Source organism: Pseudonaja textilis, chromosome 6, assembly GCF_049901715.1.
Source record: "Pseudonaja textilis isolate UNSWEBS1 chromosome 6, rPseTex1.2, whole genome shotgun sequence".
Lineage (NCBI taxonomy): Eukaryota > Metazoa > Chordata > Lepidosauria > Squamata > Elapidae > Pseudonaja > Pseudonaja textilis.
In genome coordinates this window covers 16,831,514-16,858,882 of record NC_141995.1, presented here as the reverse complement: position 1 = coordinate 16,858,882, position 27,369 = coordinate 16,831,514, and the positions used below count along the sequence as shown (strand labels likewise).

The window sequence follows — 27,369 nt, the reverse complement described above, 5'->3', positions numbered from 1 at the left end:
ACCGGGACAACTGGGCACTACAACTAAACAAAAGTACCCCGGGCTTAAGGTAACATGGAATTTTTAAGAAAAGAAAAGTGAGAGGCGAAATTATAAAGGGACAGGAAAAAATAAAAATAAAATATTTTTGACAGCTAAGTGGGGCTTCGAACCTGGAAAGGAAGAAGCCGGAACTAAAGATTTACCTAAATTGGACTAAAATATTTTGGCAATAAACAGGCAATAAATTGGACTAAAATATTTTGGCAATAAACAGGCATAAAATAAAGCTGGACTCAAGATTATCAAAAAATAATAATAATAAAATTTACAAATTGGAAACTGGACTGTGCTGGAATATTGAGGTTCGAAAAACCCTAAATCAAAAAATAGGGGAAAAAGGTGAAGACTTTGTATAATGGAGAGTGCCACCTTTTGAGAAAAACTTGAGCTCAAACAAATAGAAAACATCTTGTTTCTGAATGAACTTGTGTTGATATAACATTAAAGAAATATTGAAACAAAGTAAGAATCTTAGAAAGTGAAAGCAGAACCCGAATAAAGAAAAAAGCAAGGAAAGACTGACTGTGGGATTGATTGATGTTTTTGGTATAGACCCTGGGCTGGAATAAGAAGTAAGAAGGAAAGTAAAAGTGTTCTTTTTTTGTGGACTTTTGTGGACTATCATAAAATATAAGAGTGTGTAATGATGATATCTCTTCGGGAATTAAAAATGGAACTTAAAAATATGAGATAATTACTACAGGAAAGAGGTGAATCACTTTGCTCTGTGTTAGAAAAAATGGAAATGGCGATTGAAGAACAAGAAGAAAGAGCTTCAGAGGAGGAGGAGTTGACTCAAGGAGAAGACATTTTAAATAGACAATTAACACAAAGAACACTACAAAGAAGTGAGGAAAGAAGGAAGGTTAAAAAGTTGAGATTTAAGAAGGCAATCAAAAGGGGGAATTACCTGTGAAGTCGGGAAAGGCAGAAAGACCCAGCAGAAAAGGGGAAAGGAAGATATTAAGAAAAAGAGGGATATAAACTGGAATGAGAAAAGATATGGGGAAAGGTGGGGGAGGAGAAGCAGTAAGAAACAGGTGCATGAAATAAATACGGAAATAGTAAAACGTTGAAAAGAAATTGTTTTTTTCAGAGATAATGGTTGATGAATCAAAAAAATGAATCTGCAGGGTGACAAGGGGTAATAAGACTATTTCTGCAATTAAAAATACTTAGAAAATAGGGTAATATGGATACTGATAACTCTTATTAAAAATTAAGGGGGGAAAATATGCTGTGGAATCCAAATGAAAAGATGTAATGATTATTATTGTAACTTCTTAAAAATAATCGTTTATTGAGATTCAAGATGAGGGAATAAAGGTATATTTTAATCATGGAGGTGTCACACTCAAAGCAGTAAAAGGGGGGAAACCTATACTACTTTTTTTTTTTAGTGTTAAAATTTGTATTAATCTAGAATTTATAAAAATAATGTGTAATGGAAAGGGAATATGACAGACTAAAGAACCAACTAAATTAATAAGTTAATATAGACTATTAAAAACAAGGAGAGACATTGGTAACTTTTGTGATGATGATGATGATTATTATTATTATGCAAACATATCATTTATCTTTATTTTTAAAATAAATATTAAAGGATTAGATTTGAAATAATTGAAATGAAACCAAAGATGTTTTGATTGAGATTAATGAAAGAGGCTAGAATTAATGTGTTTGTTTCTCTCCTTACTGAAAATTTGGAATGGAAAAGGTAATAATAGAATTAAGTATGCATATATGAATGTATAATTGCTGTCATATTTGTATGTAAAGGTGATGACCCGGAAATACGTTGTCCACTAAAAAGAGATTTTTGTTTTTAATGTGAAAAAAAATAAATTGTTTTTTTTTAAAAAGAAAATGAATAAAAGACCTTCCCTGAGTAATCCCAAGGCCAAAGAAATCCTTGTGTTCACATCCTTGGACTCATGTGCCTTGGAAAAAAAGCAGTTTTGAGAGCAATAATGAATGTTGCTTTTCAGCAAAGAGAAACATTCAGGTTCATCTTTAGCCAATTGGTTAAGATCATGTTGCTCCTTTTGTGCAGAAAGTACTCAGATTGTAAATGAATGAGTCGTTCATGAATTGCCAAATGAGTTTGGTGCTCCTCCTCCTCTCCCTGTTCCCGGCAACCACTTCACTTGGCTAGGAGAAAGAAAAGGAAGAATTTTCTCATTGCTCCCAGCTCCCAAGAATGCATTGGAACCGTCCTAGGAACTGTAACATGACAATTTTCTCCAGATTAACTTTAACCAGCGTGAACATTGTGTGCCTAACACACTGATTGGTGACATTTCAGCAGTAGCTTTTGTGTAGCTGTAGCTGGTCTGTGTTTGGCAAAAAATTGAGCAATTGTTTTCAGAATGGAAAGGAGGCAAGAAAATATAAAGATGGTGTCATGGCTAAAATTTGAATGTGCACCAGTCTTAGGATCACAATAAATGATCATTTAAAACTGCATTTACCACTTTTTCTTTGTTTTGACATTGTAATTAATTCACATCATTAGAATTTTAAGTGTGTTGCTGGGCCTTCCCATGTACTTTTTCACAACTGAAAGTGACAAAAACTAAAATGGTATGCAACACAAATTTGCAAGATGTTCTTGCAGATTTTAGCAACATATATATGCGTGCAAATTTTTGTAACAGAAGGCATTTATTTGGCAGCTGTGTGTACCGTGTTGCTTTTTTTCTTTTTCTTTTTTTGCATTGATTGAAACTACTTTGAACCAGTGTTTCTAATACAATAATGGTTTGGAACACTGGTTTCAAACTATTCTAGAGCACTCTTGTTTTATCAGGACTCCCTGCATGAAAAGAATAGCATCTCATTATCCTTACCAAAAACTTGAGAATCATACTGGAAATGGGAAGTTGGATAGTCTGATAATAACTGAGCATGATTTTTCTGGTGCCAACTTAGGCATTAGATGGCCTGGGATGACATTATCTGAGGGACCTGGAGATGAACATTTCCTGCTATGGCACTTGCATTTTGAAACATTCCTCCTCCAACCTGGTAGCCTTTCAAAAACCTTTCAAAAGAAACCCTCTCCCAACCAGAGGCTGGGTTCCAGAGGATTCCAGGAACCGGGCCACGCAAGCAGTGGACGAGCGTGTATGTGTTTACAGAGCTCCAATTATGTGAGTGGCGTGCATGTGTGCATGGCATTTGTGAAAATGGAGCTGCACATACACGGGGTTCATATGGAGCCTCCCCCACTGCGCCCTGTGCCTCCGCCACCTGCCGATCCGCACAGCCAGAAAGGTTGGAGACCACTGCTTCAAACCATGTTTATTTTCAACAGGCACGGGAATCCCCTAGCACAGGGACCTCAAGTGCTGACCATGTCACATAAAATATTCGGACGCATTCCCTCTCATTAACTTGATTTTATTTAGATTTGGATAAAAGTAACTAGCAGGTATTTAAAGCATTTTAAGTGGTTTTTGTAGAATGTTTTCATAGTTTCTTTATTGTACATCTTTCAAAGTCACTTTGTATGATATGGGCAACCATATACCTTTGCTAAATAAATATTGTAGATCCCAAATAGAGCTTTATTACCATGAAGAAGAGTATAGGATTATTGCAGTCTTTCCCAACTAGTTGACCTTTCATTATTCACAGGTATGATACCAGGAGTTTGTGCACAAGACCACAATTTCCATTCCGCCAGTCTGCATGTGAATGTGTTATGGGTTTTGAAATCACCCGATAAAGAGAAAATTACTCACTTGTATGAATATATTCTTGTAGTTTTCAGTTTCCAAGTTTACTTCACAGACTGTGGTTAGCATTATTCATGTGTCCTTTACTGGTCAAGCAAGAACGAATAAAAACTGTCTGCATTACATGGATATGTGAAACATGGAAACATCTTGCTGGTAAAAGTCTATAGAGATTCTCAGTCATCCAGGTCATGGTTGTCCCAAAGGTGCTTTTTGCATCCTTTTAGAGAGCCATTGAAAAGAGGGCGCTTCAATGACCCTCTGAAAGGATGCAAATGATCAGCTGTCTGCAAGGAATATAAATCCTTCTATTCCCTACTATCCTGTCAGAGCTGAAAAAGCTTCTTGGATGAGAAGCGAAAAGTCTTCAAAAGAAAAAACAAGGAAGTCCAGTTGCCTCCTGAAAAAGCACTTTTGGGGACAGGCTTGAAGGTAATTTTATTTATTATTTACTCCATTTGCATTTTGCAACAGTCCAGGGTGACTCTTGATGGCTTACATGATGTAAGAACTTTAAAAATTTTATGATAGGTTTTAAAATACAGTAATTCCCAAACAGAACATAACCCAAATTGAAATAAATGAAAATAGTACATTTTGAGATTTCAATTAAAATGTTTTCCATAACAGCTGTATTTTTGATATCTTCCTGATCTCCATCTAGGAAGTGGCCAGACTAGCCCGAGGTAAGTCAGTGATCGTCAATGTTAAGTGTGAACTTGACTTTTGCATCTTTTTCGTTCTGTTGCCTTATTTTCATATTGATATTTTTACTAGTTATATTATTTGCAGCTCCTGCAGGACTGATACAAAGTAGAAAAAGTTTGAAAAGCATTTATCTAATATAGTACAGTAACTTTGGATAGATTGGAACGGTCTTCCTCAAGATCTTTCCCTACTATCATAGTCTAAGACCGTGATGGCAAACCTATGGCACGCTTGCCACAGGTGGCACACAGAGCCATTTGTGCTGGCATGCGAACTGCAGGCAGACTTTCTTCACTGCGTACACGTGCTCCTCACAGCTGATTTTCTTCTGGTTTGAGGCCTTTTTCGATCTCCCAGAAGCTTGAAAAAAATATCTGCAAGCCAAATAGGCCGTTTTGTCACTTCCTGTAATACCGGAAGTGATGAAATGGGCCTATTCGGCCTGTAGAGGCTTTTTTCAAGCCTCTGGGAGGCCGAAAAAGGCCTCAAACCAGCCAAAAAATCAGCTGTGAGGTGCAGTGCAGGTAAGGGGGCAGGGGGGATTGCATGCGCCTGTGCAGAGGGCGGGGGGGCATGCATTGCCTTCTGGGTGCTGCCATGTGAGTACACACGCGCCAGCACGCACATAATTTTTGGCACAGGAGCCCCAAAAGGTTAGCCACCACTGGTCTAAGATGTAGCTTTTTGTATCTGGAGTTTGAATCAGAATAACAGCATCAACAAAGTAAACTAAACTGATTGAGAACAGACCAATATAATGTTCCAGTATAAGAATAGAGTCTTTATTTTGTTAGGTGTATCTTGGAGCCAGTTTCAATTACATGTTTTGTTCTTTTTGCAGGACAGCTGCTTAGTCATTTAGCCCTCCCAAATTTTTCAGGATTGTTGTACTGGGATAAAACAAACTTTTGGAAGCTTTTTGTATTATATGTTTTGGACCTTGATTTGGCATACATCAAGTAACAAATGTTTGGCATGGATTGATGCTTCAGCTTTCCCATCTGGTACCTAAATGACTTTCCACATGCATTTTTGTCTTATGAAATCACTTATTTGTTAAACCAAGATAGAGGATTTAGAGATTCTTCATGTTATATGAAACATTATGTGCTGCATCTACCATATGAAAATGATTGTAAGGAGGAAAAAAGTACAAAAAACCAGTTTTAACAATCTATAGTTTCAGTAAACAATTTCATGGGAGGTTGACTTATATGTGAAAATCTCAAGCAATCAAACTTCATTGCGGCTTTTATCCAGTTATGCTTGGACAATATCTTAAATCCAAACCCTTTGTAATTATCTTTCATTCTGCATTTCATTCTTATACTGGAGAAAGATATTGGAAATGGTAGCTATAAATTATAACGAGAAGTAGGCTTTTGCCTTGTATCATATTCAGTTATTTCCAAAATATTCTGTTTTGGTTTGTGCCATTGTGAGGAGAGAGGACAAGGTTCGTGAGAAAACAGTCTCCAAGTGGCAGGTGGGGAAATGTGATTTACACACCATGAAAAATTCATTCAGCAGCAGTTGAACATGCAGTTGCCTGCCTTTGCACAACAGGACCATTGTATTGCTGTGATAAAAGACAAAGTGCTCGGATTGTCTTAAGATGAATATGTTGGCTTGTCACACTGGCTTCCTTTTGCAGGGATAGGGTTGCCATTGCAAATGGCCAAATCAAGACCAACCATGGTATCTTCTTAAACCTGTGCCATTAAAGACAATTTGGTACCTCCCAGCCTCCTGATGTTTTCAGCTACAGTTCCATTTATTCTTAGCCATCATGGCCAGTATACGCACTCACAATAAACAATTGCAAAAGTAAGCTTTTTTTTTTTTAAGTGTTAAGCCCATCCAACCCATCCATGATCTCGCTATGAAGTGAATTTAGAGGCTACCAGAGTGGACATTCTTTTCTTTTCATACAGATCTTAATCACTTGGGAAAAAGAAGGCTTTGAGTCCCAAGGAAAAGGAAGGTTCCAATTCATTATAAGCATGAGAGATGGATGGAGAACATGACAAATTAATTTATGAGGATGGAATGTTAACTCCTGGACTATCTACTTATGTTCTTGTTCCTCAGGAATGATTTGTTACACTTGCCATTTCTGGATGATATTACTGCATTTGCTTCTAGGAAGAAATGTTCCAGTGATGTGTCTTTTGGGGCAAAAACAACCTTCAAGAATGCCTTGCATACAAAAGATTACATATGTTGCACTTATTCTACAAGAAGAACACATTCTGTGCTATAAGATGATGACATTAGAATTATTCTACTTCCTATAAATGTAATTCTTTTCTTCATTTCCATATGCTGGGAAGCAGATGATTGCTTGTAGTGATGATGATCTATTCTAAAATAATCTGTTGCAAGATATATTCTAAAATAGACCAAATGAAACTTTTGCCATTATAATACTATAATGAACGGAATGATTTTAATATGGTTTCATATTTTCTAGTTATGAATCCATTCTATGGCTATTCATGATTATTTTTTGTTGACCTCAACTGGTGGTACAGATTCAGGAGAGATTCAAGTAAGAGATCTGAGTAAACTTGACAGTATGTTTTTTTTCTTATTGTACACAAGAGCCTTCTCCCTCCATTCGTCCCTGCCTTCCCAGAATACTTATGCTTTTCAAAAACTACTGCTAAACCTTTTTACTCTCTGTCCAGCGATTAATGAAAAACAAGGATTTGTATCAGCAAATAAAACCTGGAAAATACCTCATAAATACGTATTCTAACATTCCTAAATTCTAATAAGCTATCCTTTAAGGAAACATAAAACATAGTGAACCATTATTTTTATTATAGCTTAGCATGTGAGTTGAAAATATCTTGAAGCAAGCAAATTTTAATTTATAGAAGCTTACTTTATCACATTACTTTCCTTTTTTTTTCAAATTTCCATTGAAGGGTTAAAATGTATAGAAATTCCTAAATTTGTAGATATGTAGAAACATTTGTTCCAAGTGAAAAGTTTTTACAGAGTTGATTTTTGAACTGAAATTAGAATTACTGTAACCCATTGTGGATTTTCCCACAAAAATGGTGTCAACTTCATTCATTTGAAAGGAAATGAGGAACAAACCAAGTGTTTAATTGGATTTTACTTATTGTCAATAGGAAAAAAAGACTATAGTGCTTTCTGAAAAATTATTGTTCGATTTTTACTGACAGACTAACAAACTCCATTGCTAATTAGCTCTTCAAGTGATTCAGTTTCAGCTATTGAAGGAGACATAGGAATTAAATGCACTATAAATAGACTTCATTAAAATCCATACTTTGCTAGCCATATTTTCAGTTTGCAGGAGAACTTGTATCTGTAAACAAAGCTGTAGTAAAACAAGGCTTTTAACTCTGTTTTTACAGGTTATCTCCCAACATATTAAGATTTTTATAGCAACAGTTATCTATGTTAACGGTAAAAGAAATGGAAATAAAATTATGCAAAGCAAAGAACATTTGAATTTGTGAAAAAAACAGGGGAAAGGTTGGCTTATAAATTGTGAAGAAATATAGAAAAGAAAATGATATTGAAACTACAAGGGGATAGATATGTATTTACAAAGATATAGGTAGTTCTCGACTTATGACAACAATTGAGCCCAAAATTTCTGTGGCTAAGCAAAACAGTTGTTAAGTACGTTTTGCCGCATTTTATAACCTTTCTTGTCATAGTTGTTAAGTGAATCATTGTAGTTAAGTTAGTAACATGTTGTTAAGTGAATCTGGCTTTCTCGTTGGCTTTGCCTGTCACAAAAGATGATCATATGACTCTGGGGATATCGCAACTGTCATAAATATGAGTCTTATGAAAATTTCCTTAGGAAAAGTTTTCCTAACGTGCTGCCCAGATATTTTGCAATTGCAACTCCCAGAGTTTTTCAGATAACATATCCAAAGACCATAATACCTGGAGATTCTGTCAGTTGCTGGCCAAACACATGTGGAAGACACCAATACTATATATTTGTCTACTATATATTTTGATGCTATCTCTTTCCAAATGCATGCCATTGTGTATCGGATGAAATTATTGATTCAGTGTCTTTCATGAATAGATTTTTATGTTGCCTTATTTGCCTAATGCCTAATTATTGCCTAATGCCCATTTGGCCTATAGAAATTAAAAGTTTTATATCTTTTTGCTACAGTCTGGTAGGCACCTACATTTTTGCAACCCAAATACAGAGCCATAACTTTAAGCAAGATGTGCTTTATTTGATTTTGATATAACACATCCATTTCCAAGCGTTTTGCCTTTTTGAGAGTAAACCTTTTGGTTTAGCACAATGTGTGAAGTCACCTTTTTATTCCAGTCTGTATATTGCATCAAAAGCTAAAGCTGTGGATGTGTTAATAGTGATTCAAACAGTTCACATAACAGCGAAGCACAGCAGGTTTATTTTTATCTATTTCACAGCATTTATAAACTATTACAGCTTACTAGACCCTGGGTAACTTATAAGGGCACAGTAAGAAACAGAATATCTTGATTGTTAACAATAATACAATAATCAATCAAACATTATTATAAATATGACATAAAGCGTTCCTTCTCATCCTAGGATTGCAGAGGCCTTTTGAAATAGAATGCTTTTAAGGGCCTTCCTAAATGAGATCAATGTGGGAACTGATGATATATTCAGCTATTACAGATAGTCCTCGATTTATGACCAGTCACTTAGTTTTTGTTTGAAGTTGCAGCAGATGTCCTCAGAACTATTTATGACCTGAATTCAAAGTCAGAAAAGGTCATAAAATCAGTCATAATCACATGGTGGCCTGCTTAACAACTGGTACAACTTAATCATAATTCTGGACTCAGTTACAGCCTTAAATTGAGGACTATCTGTGGTCAGAAGCCCTGTTTCCTAATGCAGGTCCCCTTGACTTCACAAAGGGGTGGAATCTCCAACAAAAGCTATTCCTCTGTATTGAGATGATGAATAGAATCCTATTTGGCAAGGTGGCCAAGTGTATCCTGAAACTGTTTGCCTTTTTCCATTGACTGTTACTTCTTTGATACTGTTCTTCTTCAAACAACCTGTTTAATTTGGCAAGCTGGAAAAGAAAATATTTCGCCCTTCCTGCACTTTGTGATTCAGTTTTGGCAAATGCCTCTCAAAGCAGCTTTTTCCTGTTAGTGTTTTTGGAATACTGTGGTAGAAATGATCTACACCTTATCTAGGATGTCCTTGTCAGCATCCTGCCTGATTATTTGCTAAAGAGGTTTTTCCAGAACGGCATCACAATTTTAGAATTCCCATTCCATTTCCACAGCACCTTCTTATGCTCTAGAACAGGGGTGTCAAACTCATAGCCCGCGGGCCAGATGCATCACGCTGGTCACACCCATCCGTTTTAGCGATGGGGGAAAATCATGATACGTCAGAGGATGACAACATGATGGCGTGAGTTTGACACCCCTGCTTTAGAACACTTTCTGGACAGAGTTTCTTGCCTTAAGAATCAAGGAAGTAATCATTCTGTTATGATATCTTTTAATTAGGTCTTACTTCTGCTTTTGGATCCAGTTCTGAGTATCAGACCGTAATAAAAAGGTGGCTGGCATAGGTTTTGAGAAAGGCAAAAAGGATGGTCAGCGCACTAGGATCTTCTGTTGCATTGCTGCTAGAGATATCTTAGTTTACTTCAGGCTTAGTTTCTTTTTCTTAGTTTTTTAAAATTTCATACATGTTTAGCTACTGTGAAAAGTTAAGGAATCAGTTCTCAACAAATGAACCAGCAAACACGTGAAAAACTCTTAAAAACATCACTGGCTACAGCAAACCACCTTCCCATGCAGAAGAAAACAACAACTAGCAGATGATATGAATGTGTTTTATTGCAGGTTTGAAAGGAAACTGCAGTCACCTATCTCCACAACCCATTTTCAAACATACCAACAACAGCCAAGCCTCCTACAACTGGCCCCAATCCATTGGGTTCACAACCTCTGATTGATCACAGAAAAAGAAGTGCAAGATCTATTTCATAGACAAAAGCCAGGAAAAGCACCAGGGCCAGACAAGATAACTCCTTCTTGCTTAAAAGTCTGTGCTGACCAATTGGCCCCCATCTTCACCCAAATCTTCAATAAATCACTGTGATGTGCTATGTTCCTTCTTGCTTCAAACGCTCTACTATCATCTAAGCGCCAAAGAAGCCTTCCATCAAGGAACTGAATGACTACAGACCAGTTGCTCTAACATCTGTAGTTATGAAAACCTTTGAAAGGCTAGTGCTGTCCCACCTAAAAAGCATCATGGATCCGTTGTTAGATCCCATGCAGTTTCCATACCGAGCAAATAGATTGACAGATGATGCTGTTAATATGGCTCTGCATTACATTCTACTACACCTTGAATCTCCAATACCTATGGAAGGGTCCTCTTTGTAGACTTCAGTTCAGCATTCAGTGCCATCATTCCAGACATTCTTCTAGCTAAATTAAACCAGCTAGCGGTATCTGAACAGACTTGTAAGTGGATCATAAGCTTCCTAAAAGACAGAAAGTAGCAGGTGAAAATAGGCAGAATCACATCTGATACCTGTACAATTAGCACAGGGCCCTCCCAAGGCTGTGTGCTATCTCCACTTCTCTTCTCCCTATATAGCAATGACTGCATCTCAAATGATCCATCTGTTAAAATACTGAAGTTTGCAGATGATGTAACAGTGATTGTAGTGGGGGGGATTCAATTTTTTTTACTACCGGTTCTGTGGGCGTGGCTTGGTGGGCTGCTACTGTAAAAATGTCTAGTCAGAGGTGGTATTTTCCGGCTCTCCGAACTACTCAAAATTTCTGCTACCGATTCTCCAGAACTGGTCAGAACCTGCTGAATACCACTTCTAAGTGATTGGTCTTATTTGAGACAACAACGAGTCCATATACGGATAGGAGATTGTACAACTTGCCTTGTGGTGTAACTGGAACAATCTGGAATTGAACACACTCAAAACTGTAGAAATGGTGGTAGACTTTAGGAGAAACCCTCCCATACCACCAGCTCTTTCAATACTAGACAACACATTATCATCAGTAGAGACCTTCAATATGAGAGAGAGAGAGTGTGACAGAGTTTTGGCTTCATGCAAGGAAAGCAGCAGAAGCAGCAAAAGTCTTTCTTTCTATGCCCCAAATTCTGCGAGAAATCAGTCTTTGCCTGTGCAGCCTCTTGGAGCAGGATGCCTTGCACAGTCCCAAAGACTCATTTCTGGCGGAGTTTGGGGGAGAGAAGGAAAGACTTTTGCTGCTTTCTTGCGTGCAGCCAAAAGCAGAAGAAAGAAGCGGAAGGAAGCAGCCCAGTGGCCAGGCCAGGCGCGTGGGGTATGTGGGGCAGGTTCCCCCACTCCACCCTTTCCCCCCTCCCCTCACTACCTCGTGTTGTTCACAGTGCAAGTGACACAAGCCTTGTGTTCCTGTGGGCTATGTGGTGGTGCAGCTGTATGTTCCTGCACAGCCTGGATTAATTGCTTTGGGGGGGTGCTTTGGGGGTGACATTTCTCTGCAGACCACCAAAATTTTCTCGTGGACCACCAGTGGTCCCCAGCTCACTGGTTGGTGATCACTGCTTCAGGAGGCTTGCTTTTTTGCCCTCCCCGAGCCTCTACTTGGGCCCTGTACTTACCTGGCATCCAAAATGGGCCGCATGGAGACTTCTGGGAGGGGCGGAATGAGCGGAGCCAGACAGGAGTGGGATTTACTGGTTCACCGAACCAGTAATTAAAAATGATAAAATTAGCTCCCAGTTTGCCCGAACCGTGCGAACCGATAGCAGCCCACCCCTGGACAAAACCCAGGTTCAAGACTATCTTGAGAACTGGAAATCCCCAGTGACTTGGGACCAATGACTCTCTCTCAGACCAGTCTGAGATTATTGATTACCAGATTATTGATGGAGAAAATGGGAGGAAAGAATGCTGCATTTATCAGGCTAGTTTGTGAATGTAAGGCAGGATCTCTCCCTCCCCCCCACCTGGTAGCATTTCTGTTTTTCTTCCACCTCTCATCTTAAAGGACAATATGCAGCATTGGCCTTTGCTTTGTTTTCCCCTTTTTGAGCATGTGCAAAGTTGCTAACCCAACTGGAATAGAGGCTGTTTCTTCAAATCACAAGTAATAAATAGATCCCCTTTCATTTATTTCTATTGTAACTTTTCCCTCTCATTAGCTACGATAAATGCTTGTTCTTGCTGTTGATGCTCTCGTACAAAACATGACATAAGTGTTAGTTGTTCTGGCCCTAACCCAAAGGAGCTGTTGCAAAGGCCAAATCTTGCTATTGACTCGCTTCATCAAGTCAGGTCCCTGTTGTTATCCATATTAATCTCAAAAACCATTTGCTCAGCCAACTGCTTATCACCCGCCTGGTCATGTATACTTTCCATAGGTCATTTCCCTTTTCTGCTATTTTCTTTGCTGACATCAGTTACTTGATGCATTTTTTAAATATACAATTACATTAGTTGGCTTCTGTGTTGTCAGCGTGAACCATCTGTTGTTCTTTAAGGTTCTTGAATGATATTTCAAATTCCCTCTATTTGAGTGCTTGGATATATGAATGCAATTGTTCCTAAAAAATTTCCTTATGAACCCTTCTACCCTTTTTTTTAAAGGTGGCAGTGGAATCCCAGCCCCATTTCCTTAGCTTCCCGAGCCCAGAGACTTGTTAGAAATACATTTTTGGCAGTTGCATTCTTTTTATGGTATGTGATGTAAAATAAATGGAAGATTCCTTCCTTCCTTCCTTCCTTCCTTCCTTCCTTCCTTCCTCCCTCCCTCCCTCCCTCCCTCCCTCCCTCCCTCCCCTGAAGGAACGTGACCATCCCTGTTGAAAGATCAAATAAGGGGAGGAATTTCTGATATCCTTTTGAAAAGGGTTGCTGGCTTAGCAGACTTTGTTCTTGCCAGCCTCTTAATGATTGTGCTCTTCAGACATTCCTTTGATACTTTAAACAATATTCATGGCGTCTCTAGACAAACTGGGTTTTTTTTGTTTTTACTAAACTATCATCTTTATTGCTTTAGGCTATGTTTGCCAAGTCTGATGACTATCACAATGAACTACTTTAATGCCTATCAGTTTTGCACTCTCTTCTGGTATTCCTAAAAATTACATACAAATTTATTGCCTACAGTTAAATATCCATGTGCGTGTTTCTGCTCAATTTTTATTGCTTTTTTAAATAATTCACTTGTTTTTAATCTATAATAAGGAAGAAAGCATAATTGATTGTTTTTAATCAGTTCCCAGAGGAATAACCAAATTTAGTCTTGCCACAAGCCTCTGTGCTTCACTTATCTCTAAACTTACTCTTTTTTTTCCCCCCTAGCTTTCTCCTCCACCCAACAATGGATATAATATCTGTCTCAGGATAAAGCGCATCTGACATAACAAAGCATAAGAAGTTGAATGTTTCAGAAAGTTTTCAGAGCAATTTTGGAATGTTGTCTTCTTTATTCACATTTTAAAGTATGAATGCCGGTGGTCTGTTAATACCAGACTTCAGGAATTTAAATACAAATATAAGACTTCAAGTCTTGGGTCTTGAAATTGGTCTTTGGGTTCTTCTCTTGTAGTCATTATATGCCACATGATATCACAGTGAAGAGGGGAAACCCAGAAGACACACATGAAATTGCCTGACTCTGATTTTGACACAGAAGCTGGAAATAAAGTTACACAGATACAGGAACAAATTTGATATAGGTGGACTGATCAGGTCAAGACCTGTAGAATTTGGAGAACGTGAATATTATATGAATTATATGGGACTTTAGCAATAGCATGAGCTTTCCATGAATTATTTATTCTGAGTAATTCTTTTTATTCCAGGGCTTTGTAGGTATCTTATTATTTGCTTTGCATTCTTCAAGGAATTTTTGTCCTTGGTGAGAGATACCAGACTCAAAGATGTGTAGAGCTTGCTTCTTTATCTTGTCCCTTCTTGAAGTTAATTCAGGGTCACTGTGATAAAATAATTACAATACTGGGACCTCTTTCAAAGTTGCTATTTTGCATTTCAAAGAAGATTATTGTAGTGTCTCTTCAGCCTTTGTAGAATGCCTATGTTTCTTTTACTTATCATACAGTTACACCAGTTGTAAAATTGTTTTCTTCGGAATTAAGGGGAGGGGTTATTAGCTACATGTCTGCTTCTGTTGCCTTTGATCAATATTTTATATAAAATCCCTGTAGGGAAGTTTGATCTTAGACCATTTGGGTGCAGGATACAACTGATTCAGTGTTACTTGCCTTGATAAAGTGATTGTTCAGATCATCTCCTATTGTTGGCATTTATTGGAGTGGTTTTTTTAATCACATGGAGAAAAAAAAAATCTCTGGATCCTTTTTTCAATGGAAGAAGAAGATGGGAAGGGTCTCAGAATGATAACAACTCCACCAACTAAGCCAAATGGATCAATGTGATCCAAAGCACGTTTTCATATTTCTCAATGCACAACATGAACACAATGTATGACCACTGTTGAAGGGGCAGGAAAGAATTTTAGAAGTCATGGTCTGTGTGCTTTCCCTTGCTGCACAGAACTGGAACAAATATTGTTATTTAGTAATGTAGTGGTTTTGAAAAGGGCTGTCCAGGTGAGAATCACTGCTATTAAAATCATTTGAATATTTTTCCAAATAATCAATATTTATTTATTTTAATATCTCTAAAATGATATCAGGGAGTAGATTTACCATCCAGAAGCTAAAGTCTTCTAGGCAAATTCTTTGGTGATATAAATTCAGGCAAGTCTTAACTAAATACTTACTGTGTCTTAATTCATTAATAGTTAGAATGAGGCTTCTCACAGGCAGCTATTGAAGGACTGTAAAGGTTTACAAGCTAGCTTGTAAATGTCTATGAATTCAAGAGATGCCATGCACAACTTGTTTTTTCATGGTAGATAGCTGTGATCAATCTAAGAAATAATTGTCCATGGCCCAATAATTAGCAGACTAGCAGTATGAGTACATTCATGTTTTATATACCTTGTTATATCCATTGTGTAAACCAAATATTTTTTATTTATAAGTTCTTAACACACTCTAGTTTTTGGTTCCTATAGCAGTGCAAGGATTTGTAGGATCCTGAATAGTGTAAATAGCACTTCTGTGTGGTGAGGATCCTAAGCTATACTTACCAAGAATCAGATGGTGTGTATGTGTGTGTGTAAATATAGATTCAGGTTCATATAATAGACTAAACCAAATGTTTTAGGGAGCTTGGGGTGCCAGAACTCATTTCTTCTTTGCTTGGCCAACTTTTGTAGGGTTGAAGTACGGTTTGTCAAATGTCTGATGCATTGTACCTACAAGTTGCGGAAGCCTAGAGTGGATTTCTGTTTGCACAGAGATGAGGACTCGCAATACAGTACAGTATCGTAGGAGTCCAGTAGTAGAAACTGGTGGCATACACATCTGGAGCCAGGTCTGCTATTTGTGCCATATCTTCACAGAGAAGCCTGAAATGTGGTCTTGCAGGGATTCAGACTGGGGTACTTCAAATTAATTATTGACAAAGGGCAATATGTTTCCTAGCCCGAATGAACTAACATATTTCATAGGTTGAGCAGGTCAACAGAGTTTGTGGCCTCTCTGATGTTGTTGAGCTACATTATTCAATATCCTTGTCAGCTGGTGAGGTCATAACGCTGCAGAATTTAAAAACTATGCAAAGCATTTGTATTAGGTCAATAAGCATAATTGTGTTCACTGAGTAAACCACAGCTGGCTGGGTTTGTACAATAAGTAACACCAAGTCAAATCAAGCAAGGGCATTTTGTGCCATTGCTTGACATGTGAACCAAGTCAGTGAGTGTATAATATAAAATCTTTCATCTTTTTGGTGCCTAGTTTAGTGTGTTTTCACAGATTTTGAAGCAGTGGTCTGAGCTACTTTTACTCTGGTACTGCCTCTCTCATTTCAGTATTTGGAAGATGCTATTGATTGTAAACTGAGCTGACAGTACATTGCAAAAGGAAAAGATATATATTTTTAGAACAGAGTAGATTCTGGGTAAATGGATGCAGCCTCTACATTATCAGGATTAATTCCAAAATATTATTATAGAAAAAGATTGAAAGTTAATGTCATTACTATCTCATCTTCACAGTCTTGGCTATCTGCTTGCACTGAATGTAATAATAGACTCATTACTTATTGTGTGATTTGTATTGAATTTCTGGAGTCCTCTGTTATTCTTATCATCTTTTATTGAAATTCATTAGGGTAGACCATGTTATCAGAATATATTGGTGAAATATGGTTTGTGATTAAGTGGGAGACTAGCTTTGGAAACACAGCCTTAATTTAGAATGATGTCTGAACTGAAACAGTTTTAGAGGTTAGCATTGTTATACTTTTGCAGCAAAACCAACCTGGAGTTGAGGACCTTCAAACTAACACATCTTTTATTATATCATGCTTATTGGAACCATCTTCCTGGATTCATAACATTTCTCAGAATGGGTTTCCTTTCCTTTTCTGGTTAATGATGAACTAGAACTTATGATGGCATCAGAATTACTGCAAGCTATAGTTCTGTTCTCAATCTAACACTAAATTTTGAATGCTCTAATACTGAACTGATTTTTTAACCTTAGTTAAAAGCAGACCTGCAGTTTGCAATGTTTGAGATTATCCTAGCTCAGAAGAGAACATAGTTTTTTCTCCCAGTAGCTGAACTGTAGCTTATGATTAGATAAAGGATTGATTTTATACAGTTTATGAGAAAATAATATATATATTCAAAATCAAATTAGATATATATTTTTCCTTGGATTGCTAATTCTATGTAGGTGTTCTTGACTTCTTGATCTGACTGATGCTCAGTCTTGGTAAGCTCATCCTGAAAATACAATTCTTTGATTCCATTATAGAGGATCAGTTTTAGATATCATATATTTGGACATCATGTAAAAGTTTCCAGATCTTGACTGTGAAAATTTGGAGAGCTCTGAGAGAAAGTAGGTGTATGAGTGTTGAATTTACAAATATCTAGTCGTTGTCCACATTTTTGCAGCCCTGATTTGGTAGCCTGAATAGAAACTATAATGAAGTATGTATTGCATTAAAGATAGTCAAGTGGAGGAACTAAGATTTTAGACAAAGAAATTTATGGACAAGAATACTTTACTACTATAGCTACAGTTATTATTGGAAGAGAATGTTTCTGGTTTAGGATATTTGAACTGTGGGGTCCTTGGTTCTCTGAACCAAGTTGTTTTCTTGCAGATGTTTCTTTCATTAGTCAACTAGATAACATCAGTGCTAGAAAGGGGTCGAATTTGCTCTCTAGTGGCTTTTCCTGTCAAAGTGGTTCCTTGAATAAGTGGTTGTTTTCTGTTAGCTTATTGTATGAGTTGATAGTTCCTCAATCAGGGTATTGTTTACTGCTTGATTGTTGAGCTGGTATTAATCTGGGTGTTAATCTAGGTGTTGATTGTTGGTGAGGAGGTATTTTAGTCTTTTTGTTTCCTTTTTGGCTTATGTTTGTCCCTTTTGAATGATATGTATATGTTGTTTACCTGTGTGTGATTATTGCAGGCTGATTTGTCTGAGGAAGGAACATTTGCAAAAAACAACAAAGCTCAGAGAGCACCAAGGACCTCCACAATTATTATTGCTGCTCCTGTTGCTATTATTATTTGAGCAAATGGTTTCTACTAATATCCTGATTTTGACTTCACTTTGATTTAAATACTTTTTGAAGAATTTGCTTGAATGTTTATTTCAATGCAGTTGTACTGTACATACTCAGGAATTGTATTTTAAAATATAGTATCCTTTGAAGAAAGCCAGTTTCCCTTAAAAATATGGCTTTCATAACTACAAATACATTTATCAGGTTTCGTATAAATGTAAGTTTTTGATTTCAGTCACAGTATTAGGAACCTGGAAGTCAGTACTGTATAAGTTTCTCCAAATGCAGAAAGGGGACCTCAGTTCTGGAGTGTAACCATACAATTTTTTTTTTCCCTAAATGTTCTTTTTGAGTCAAATGCAACATTTCTAGCATCAGCTTCTGAAGACACATCAACTTTGTCATTGTTTTTATCATCTGATATTCCATGAATGTTTTCTGTAATCTTAATTTTCTGGCTCCAAACTCTATCAAAAGTCTTTTGGGACATTGAAAATGAGAAAAGCAAATTAAAGGGGAGGTTGCAGATCTCCCAGTAATTCTACTTTAAAGTAACAAGTAGAATTTAAACTCTTCCCCCAAGTGTTTGTTTCTGAAGTTCTAACTTGAAGCCACTTTGTGATCCTGAACACTCAGTAATGAGGGGTGTGGTTTTTACTGGAGGATAAGAGTCTGCCATAAATACCCCTACATCCATATATTGATACCAAGTACCCCAAATGTGGTTTCTGGGAGAGGAACTGCTAGGTTGGGATTACTTCTTTTTTTGGGGGGAGCTGCCTTGTATCTTCCTTGAGTATTGTCTTGATCACTTTCACAAATGTCCAAATAGAGTGAAATGAACTTAATTTGTAGTAAGACATTACCTGTACATTCAAAACAGAATATTGCTTTCAGGTTCCGGTACAGCATGAGGAAAATCCAAAAGAACATAGTTCTAGATTGTAATGTTTTATCTCCCTCACGAATGCCAGCATAAACGGATGTTCATCAACTGAAATACAAAGTCAGGATTAACCACCCAGTTCCTGCCCCACTGTTTAAATAGTTCCCTAGCCCCGCCCAGCCACCCACGTGCACACCCCACCCTTCCCTTCAAGAAGCCGGGTCATGCGACATTAAGCAGGGAAGCCAGCAGAGTCCAAGTGCCCCCCACACTTAGCAAGCATGCGCCTAGGCGTCCACCCCCATTTCATCTGTGTGGCTGCCTCACAGCTGTTTGGCGACGATGTCAGCAGCAGCAACAGATTGGGTGGGTTTTGCTTGTCCTTGTCCATCCATCCAGCAGTCTGGTGTGGGCCTAGTGGTCCGCTGGGTGTAGTCTGCAGTGGGCGTGTCACTCTCGGGTCCCTGTGGGAAAGGCAGTCCCGGTTTCTCCGTTCCCCTCTGGAATGGCAGCCCAGGGCTGACAATTGCTTTTTAAAAATTGTCCCTACCCTCCAGTTGTGAGCACTGAGAAATCAGAACTTACTATGATTATTAAGAGTAAAGGTTCACCTGTTTTTGAAGCACTTTTAAACTTATAGGGAGCCCATTAGAATGTATTTCAGTTGGTTCAAGTTTTACATATGTCATTCTTGGTTCAGCATAGTTTGGGTTTATTATAAGATGAACATAGGGGGATGTACTTGGGGAATCTCTTGAAATTCTCACTAATCTTACTTCTTGCTTTTTTTCTCTCTCTCTCTCTCATTTTTTATTGCAGTTCCTGGGCATAGCATTTCTTGGAATTGGACTTTGGGCATGGAATGAAAAAGTAAGTTAACAACAGAAATCTGTACAGCCAAATAAATTCAAATATGTCTCCTAATATGTATATCCTACCTTTCCTGTAGGAAAGGTAGGATATACATCTAATAAAAATAAATAAATCTAACAAATAAATTATGTAAAATAATAGTGTGTTCTAAGCAAATCAGTGATAAAAATAAATAACATTATAAATATACTGTACAAAAATGAAAGATGCCAAGGATTCAGTTCTAGAAAACCACAATTGGCTGTTCCATAAAATAAGTAAATCACAGGAAAAATATGGTTTTCTGGCTTCAGCCCTCATCATGTCAGAAAAATGGGGGGGTTACCTGTAGCTTAACCCAAGAGAATTGCCTTGGACAGGTTGACTCAGGCTCAAGGAGCCAGTCCTGTTGATAGCATACTTTTAAAATCAAAACTGGCACCTTGAATTGCTTCCAGAAATACATTGTGCAATATACTTTTAAAGTGTTAATATAGATGAAAGAACTGGTTAAAATAGACAGAGTCTTGGAGTGATTCTGCCCTGTTTGAGAAAACAGGGAGTGTCTTCAAAACGATGGTTGTTATGACTTGTTTTTCTACTGTTAAAAAAATGCCATGTATTTATCTTTACACTTATTTTGACAGTTTTCAGACTTAGATAATTAAAAGCTGGCTGCCTTTTTTTCTGTAAATGAGATGACAGTCTTAGATTTAAATGAGAAAATGAAGTTTAAAAGAGACATATTAAAGAATGGGAAGAGCCTAGTTGTGTCCTAAGAAATTAAGAATTGCAGGGAGCTGTTAGAATTATATGTATCATTAAAATCCCTCTCTTGCAATTTGGAAGAGTTCCATTCAGGAATTATTTATTATGTAATTAATTGTTTATATATGTTAGCTTGTATTAGGTTTGAAAGATTGCTTGGTTTAAATTTAGAGGGAGATAGGGCTGTTTATCAGATATTGCATATCCTGGTTCTCTTCTGGTGTGTGTAGTGTAATATTGAGAGAGAGAAAAATATTCCTTCTTTCATGTTATGGAAGTCTGGTTTGAAAGGATACACTTTTATTTTTCAGTATTTCAGAAGATTAATATTTTACTGAGATTTAGTAATGTGTATGGACATACTTGGATGTAATTAGCAGATAAAAGGGTAGACTGAACATCTAAAAATTAGCCTTGCTGCACCATTCTTAGTTTCTCTCCTCCATTATTGCTTTTCTAACCTTTCAACAAACCATTTGGGCAGAATGTCATTTGTGCTAAATGACACGTCGTGACTTTTTCACAAAGGATATGGCTGTGGGCCTGATTGCATTGGTAGACTAATAAATGTCAACACAGAAAGAATTCACAGGAAATAATCAGAATGTTTGTACAGAATGTTATTAATCTCTCCTTGGACACAAATGCCAAATGCTAGTGTGGCTCCTTCATACTTTCCTTGAAAGGGAAGGGGGAGTGACAGTAAAAACCCGGATACATCTGTGATATATTTTTATTCCTTGTTTTCCCATTCTCTCACCTCTTCTTCCCTTTCATTCACTGCCAAAGGGAGTGCTGTCCAACATCTCTTCCATTACTGACCTGGGTGGATTTGATCCAGTTTGGCTCTTCCTTGTGGTTGGAGGAGTGATGTTCATACTGGGCTTTGCAGGATGCATCGGTGCTCTGCGGGAGAATACTTTTCTTCTCAAGTTTGTAAGTAACTGTACCAAATTCCTTCTTAAAGAATAAGCATTTTTCCCTGTACAAATATGTATCATTTTAGCTCTTTTAAAAATTTACTTCAAGCTTTTTTGGAAATGCTTGTCTTTAAAAAAAAAATACACCTTAAAGTCCAGTTCAGGTGTTCAACTTAAATGGGAAGTTTAAACATAAGTAAAATAATGGGATGATCTTGTCTCACTAGTGCATTAATGCTGAGTGGAATTTCTAATAAATTCTTCTTTAAATGGAACCACTGATAATTCTTTCTTTAAACCTTACTATTTAACTTTCATTTCAAGTAATATATTGTTATAAGAAGTGACATACAAACAACCATGAATAAATAAATATTGTGACACGCTGAGGCACTGAGAAGATAGAACCTTTGCCTATATTTCCAATTAATTTATGTGTGTTCTGTTCATACTTTTGTGTTTACAATCTTGAGTCTTGGAATGTTTCAGCATCCATTCTGGGATGTAAATATTTATTTTAATCATTGGTGGCGTTCTTTGACAATTACAGGAAGTAAAAATTTGATAGATAACTTAAAAAGCAATAACAACTTATCGGCAGCAGAAAGGTCTCAGTCTGGCTCATATCAACCAGTTGGTCAAACCATTAGGTGGATTGGTTAGTTTTCTGTCATTAATTTGCTGCAGGACATTAGCAGTCCATTTTCCTGCTAATCATGTTGTCATTTGAAAAGCATGTCTGGTTCCCTGCAATATCAAAGGCTGCAGTTGGCCACTGATAGGAATGATAATTACCTAACAGTTGGGTTGGCAATATATAAACCAGGATAGACATTTAATACTGTTGTATCTTTAAGAGAGTGCTGTAATTGTGACTGGCTGAGGTTCCTCTGATGGCCATAAGATGGAGCCAGAAACCTGGTTTGTTCTCTTCTTACATTTCCCTATTGCTGTATTGCCTGATCGTTGTTCTGCTCAGATTGCTGTGAGTTTTGCAAACTGTTAGCAAACTCCATTTACTGAACTTTGTTTATGATACTGGACTTCGTTTTTGGATTATCCCTGGGCTGATTGTATTGAATACTACCTGCTTTAACCGTGTATGATTTGGACTGTTTGCTGGACTTTGTTTACCCATTTACAGGAAGTAAAACCTACATTTTACTATTCAGTGTATCTGTATGCTGGTTGTGTGTTATTCCTCACCAATCTCACTACGTTTCCCTGAGTACACTCATTCTCCTAACGGGAATACCCCAACAGCCACTCATGGCTGTTCTGGGAATTATAGAGTCCACAAGTCTTAAAGTGGCCAAGGTTGGAGACCCCTGGTTCAGATGAATATATTGCTGCAAAACAGGCTTATTGGTCATTGGTTGCTTGAAAACTTGGATATTCCAAAGGGAATTAGACAGTGGTGGTATGCTACTGGTTTGGCCTGGTTTGGCCGAACTGGTAGTAAAAAAAAAAAAAAAAAAGCTTCCCACGGTCAGCTGAGAAGAGGATTAGCTGAGAGGAGAAAGAAGAGAAAAGCGCAGGATCGGCCCTTCCACACGCCCCTGCGCTTTTCTCTCCTTTATCCTCTCAGCTGATTGGCACTGCAGGCCTCAGCTGGTGTGGGGAAAGCTGCGTGCATGCGTTAGACATGCATGCATTAGGTGCAAGTCCACACACTCATGATCACTGAACAGGTGATCACTAAACAGGTAGTGGAACAGGTAGGATCCCACTGCTGGAATTAAATATGGAACTGTTTGAAAATGTTATCTTTCTGCTATAATACATGTGTAATTTATTATTCCTCTGATATGGTTTTTGCTGTGATTGTTTCAAGAGGCTGGCAAAAACAACAAACCATAGACACACATACTTTAAGCACAACTGAAAGTGTTGTATTTAAAGTATGTGTACGGTTTGTTGTTTTTGCCAGCCCTACGGCGAATGGTGAGCTGTAAAATGAGTAAAAATAGCTGTAATGTTATCAGTTTTTATCCATGTGATTCTTTGGTATTACATTAGTTCTGAAGATTTTATTGAAGCCAATAAATTCTTTTACTTCTTTGCAGTTCTCAGTCTTCCTTGGAATAATCTTCTTCCTGGAACTCACAGCGGGTGTTCTGGCATTTGTTTTCAAAGACTGGATCAAAGACCAGCTGTATTTCTTTATCAACAACAATATCCGAGCATACAGAGATGACATTGATTTGCAAAATCTCATAGACTTTACCCAAGAATATGTAAGAGCTCCTTCTTTCTTTAACATCTGACTGTGGAACCTACACAGCCTACTAGGTGTGGTGGAATCCTAACAATCCCCAGCATCCATCATTTTTGTTCATTTAGATAGGAATGACTAGGAATTGCAATTTTGCAACATCTGGTGGGCCATTTATAATGCTGCCCTTAGTTGTTTGGATACTAAGATGAGTGGCATATAAGTTTGATAAATAAAAATATTAATTAATTAAATATATAACCAGTGAACACAGACCTGCCAATTCTGGTATAAGGGAAAATATCCCACTTTGACTGTGACCCTTGCTATACATCTGTAGCCAGTGGCAACATTAACCTTGGTTTATTTCAGAAGGCAAAGAAAGTAATATAGTAGTTGTGTGAAGTATCCTCAGTAAATACAGAGTTGTAGTTTAAAATACAGGCTATGCTTAGAAGAAGGCAATGACCATATTTGTTGCTAAGAAAAGTATCTGAAACTAACTATGAAGCCACTACAAGTCAAGCACAGCTTGACTTACGAAGTTTTCCCCACTGTACTGTAATAATATCACTAATGTAAAAATCATCAGTACTTACTGAGAAATATTTTGCAAATTTCACAGCAAATTGATTTCCCTGGTTTTTCTTATAATTGGGCAACATTTTGAACAATCTTATGGCCATAGCTTTTGTGTTCAGCTAGAGATAGAAGGTATAAGCCTGGAAAATAAGCTGAATCATCCAATATTCAGTAATAAAAAAATCTGTTTTGGATAAGTGAACTGATATAGCTGTTTTGCTGCTTTGACTGAGTTAATCTTTTTCTCCCTGAAGAAGCTTGAACAAGATGTGTCATTGAATGGTGCAGGAGTATGAAGGGATTTCCAGAAAAGTTTGAACAAGCTTTTCTAATATGCACAGCAAAGGTGATTTGGGGGGGATCCTGTCTGAAGTCTTATTTCAAGCCTGTGGCCCGTAAAATCAGCGCCACATGCAGGTTGCATTAAATAACTTGACTCCACATTTTAATTATTCTCTCTAAATTGCACATTGGTAATGTGCGATGCTTTGCCACAAAGGGCAGTAGATTTTCTCTATTTTCCAAAAGATTTGGTTAAAGAAAAGCACTCATTAAGGGAGGGAAAAATCCTATCTGTTTGGAGCATTGTAGGAAATGGAGTGTCTTGGGGGCTTTTTGCCATACCTAGTTTTAGCAGAACTAGTTAAGACTTGAAAACTTTTGCACGCATTTTCAGTACAAAATAAATTCATAGAGTAATTTGGAATGGTAGCTTAGAAGAATAGCCGTGCCTGGCCCGCGTTGCCAAAACTGTATGTCTCTTGTCTTTTCCCCACTCCTAGTGGCAGTGCTGTGGGGCCTTTGGGGCTGATGATTGGAACCTCAACATTTACTTCAACTGCACAGATTCCAATGCTAGTCGAGAACGATGTGGAGTACCTTTCTCTTGCTGCACTAAAGATCCTGCTGTAAGTCAAAACAGAACAGAAGCCTTAAGGTATCATTAAGGTTTTTTTGGGCAGTGCTGTGGCAGACAAACATTCTGGAATGGAGAAGGAAGTGTGGTTTTTATTATGATATCTATTAAAAAGTTAATTTTGAATGCCTAGTTTTCATATTTAAGCCCATGAAAAATGTATCTAGATGGCAAGAATCATTTTTATCTATATATTTGAACTTCTGTATGGGATTCACTTACCAATGGCAACTGGGATTGTTGCAACTACCATCATAAGTTGGCATGGTTATATGAAATCATGCTTTAAAATGGTGATGCTAAGTGACAGAGTTTCTAGTTCCAATTAGGAGTAACTAGGCAAGGTCATGAGTTGGAGTTAGACTTTTTGTTCAGTTAAAGGAGACATTTATTGGAAGTTGTTTCTGTGTCTTTATTTTTAGGAAGATGTCATTAATACTCAGTGTGGTTATGATGCCCGACAAAAACCAGTAAGTTTTCAAAACTTCTTTTTGGAGAGGGAATGGTAAAGAAGTGGTTGAAAAATGTTCAATGTTTTTTATTATTGTTCTTGCAGGAAGTTGATCAACAGATTGTTATTTACACAAAAGGTTGCGTCCCACAGTTTGAAAAATGGCTGCAGGATAACTTAACCATAGTGGCCGGCATATTCATTGGAATTGCATTATTACAGGTGACCTGTTCTTTTGAAAAACTGCAGAGAATAATCCATACTCAAGAAAGACCCCACAGAGTGAAATGAAAATTTAATCTCGGTGTATAGAGTAATTGATTTATTAATTTTTGAAAAAAAGAAAGTGCATTTGGGTCTCATTGATTTCAGTCTTGTAGTAAACTTGGATAATGCAGAATAAATTATGAACATTTTGCTGCAAATTATGATGGAACTGATGCTGCTTGCTTTTGGCTCACTCAAACCTAGTGGGGCTGCTCCTCTAGTAGACTTCCAAAGCAAACTGAAAGACCAGTTAGGTGTAAGTAGTCTCAACTTGGTACCCTATTTTTATTATAGCAATAGGAAAATCTTTTGCTCCAGGTATTTGGAATGTTCTTTAAACCCTGTGCGGTTGAAATTTAATCTCCTTTCTTAAAATATAACTTTAAACTTAATTTTAAAAACTTATCACCTACATCTGCATTTTAAAAGCTCCTGTTCCCAGGACAATTCGGATATAGTGTACATCTCTCTCCCATATTGTCCCCTCCCTCCAAGTACTTAATACTTCACAGTAAATATGATTGTATTTGTGTAGTACACTCAATTGCAAAGTGGCCAGCTGTACAATATTTGAGGCCAGCATGCTGTGTATACTCAGCCACTATAGTTAATTTGTGGCCCAGTATGTCTGTGTCCCAGAAAGCCTGAGTGAAACATGCTTAACAAGGGAAAACCATTTCAACTTTAATGTGTAGATGGTACCCATCGTGTTAAATTTTGTGGGCGCAGTCTGGCTAACTCTAATTTCTGCATATGAAAATCAATTCCAGCTTAACATGTGCATTTTTTTTTCTTCCAGATATTTGGCATATGCTTGGCTCAAAATTTGGTTAGTGATATTGAAGCTGTCCGAGCCAGCTGGTAAAACTCTTCAATGTAAGCCACACAAGACCTTGTGGGTTACCACAGTTCTCAGAAGGCTCCATGTGGTCCACATGGACTCAAAGCTATGTGAAAATGAGGAACAGAGAAGTTTTAAGTTCTCAGCTGATTAGAACAGCATTTTATCTTTGTTGATTTCAGAATGAGCAGCTCCAGCCACTTAGTTGTGATGAATGCTATTAAAACAGCCAGTCGAAAATGTACTGAGCCATGAATCTCTACTGTATCCTTGACTGAGTAAACTGGAGGATATTTCTTCCGTGTCTTGTGTGTTGTGTGTGTGTGGCAAGTGGTCTGTGTCAATGGAACCTCAGTAGATGCATCCTTATGTTTTCTGTGTTGCAGCAGACCCTCAATGAGGCAATTTCCTTTTGCCATTAAAGAAGTGACCAAGAGACCTAATGTTTCTTTGGGAAGAAATCCCAGAAAGAGGCAACTATTTATCTACTTCTCATAT

The 27,369-nt window shown here is 37.4% G+C and overlaps 1 protein-coding gene across 2 annotated transcripts in view; it reads left to right on the top strand.

The window, feature by feature from the left end:
• Window positions 1–27,167, top strand: part of TSPAN5 (tetraspanin 5) — a 67,271-nt gene extending 40,104 nt beyond the window's left edge. Inside the window, exons 2-8 of one of the 2 annotated variants that reach the window (XM_026698302.2) lie at window positions 19,879–19,929; window positions 21,469–21,615; window positions 23,666–23,836; window positions 25,179–25,304; window positions 25,735–25,782; window positions 25,869–25,985; window positions 26,830–27,167. In XM_026698302.2, the coding sequence (XP_026554087.1) occupies window positions 19,879–19,929; window positions 21,469–21,615; window positions 23,666–23,836; window positions 25,179–25,304; window positions 25,735–25,782; window positions 25,869–25,985; window positions 26,830–26,895 (726 nt within the window). In that variant the 3' untranslated portion in view covers window positions 26,896–27,167. Of the gene's footprint in view, window positions 1–19,878; window positions 19,930–21,468; window positions 21,616–23,665; window positions 23,837–25,178; window positions 25,305–25,734; window positions 25,783–25,868; window positions 26,197–26,829 lie in introns of those variants that run through there. The other variant, XM_087935927.1, reaches the window with a different exon arrangement.
• The last annotated feature ends 202 nt before the right edge of the window (window positions 27,168–27,369 follow it).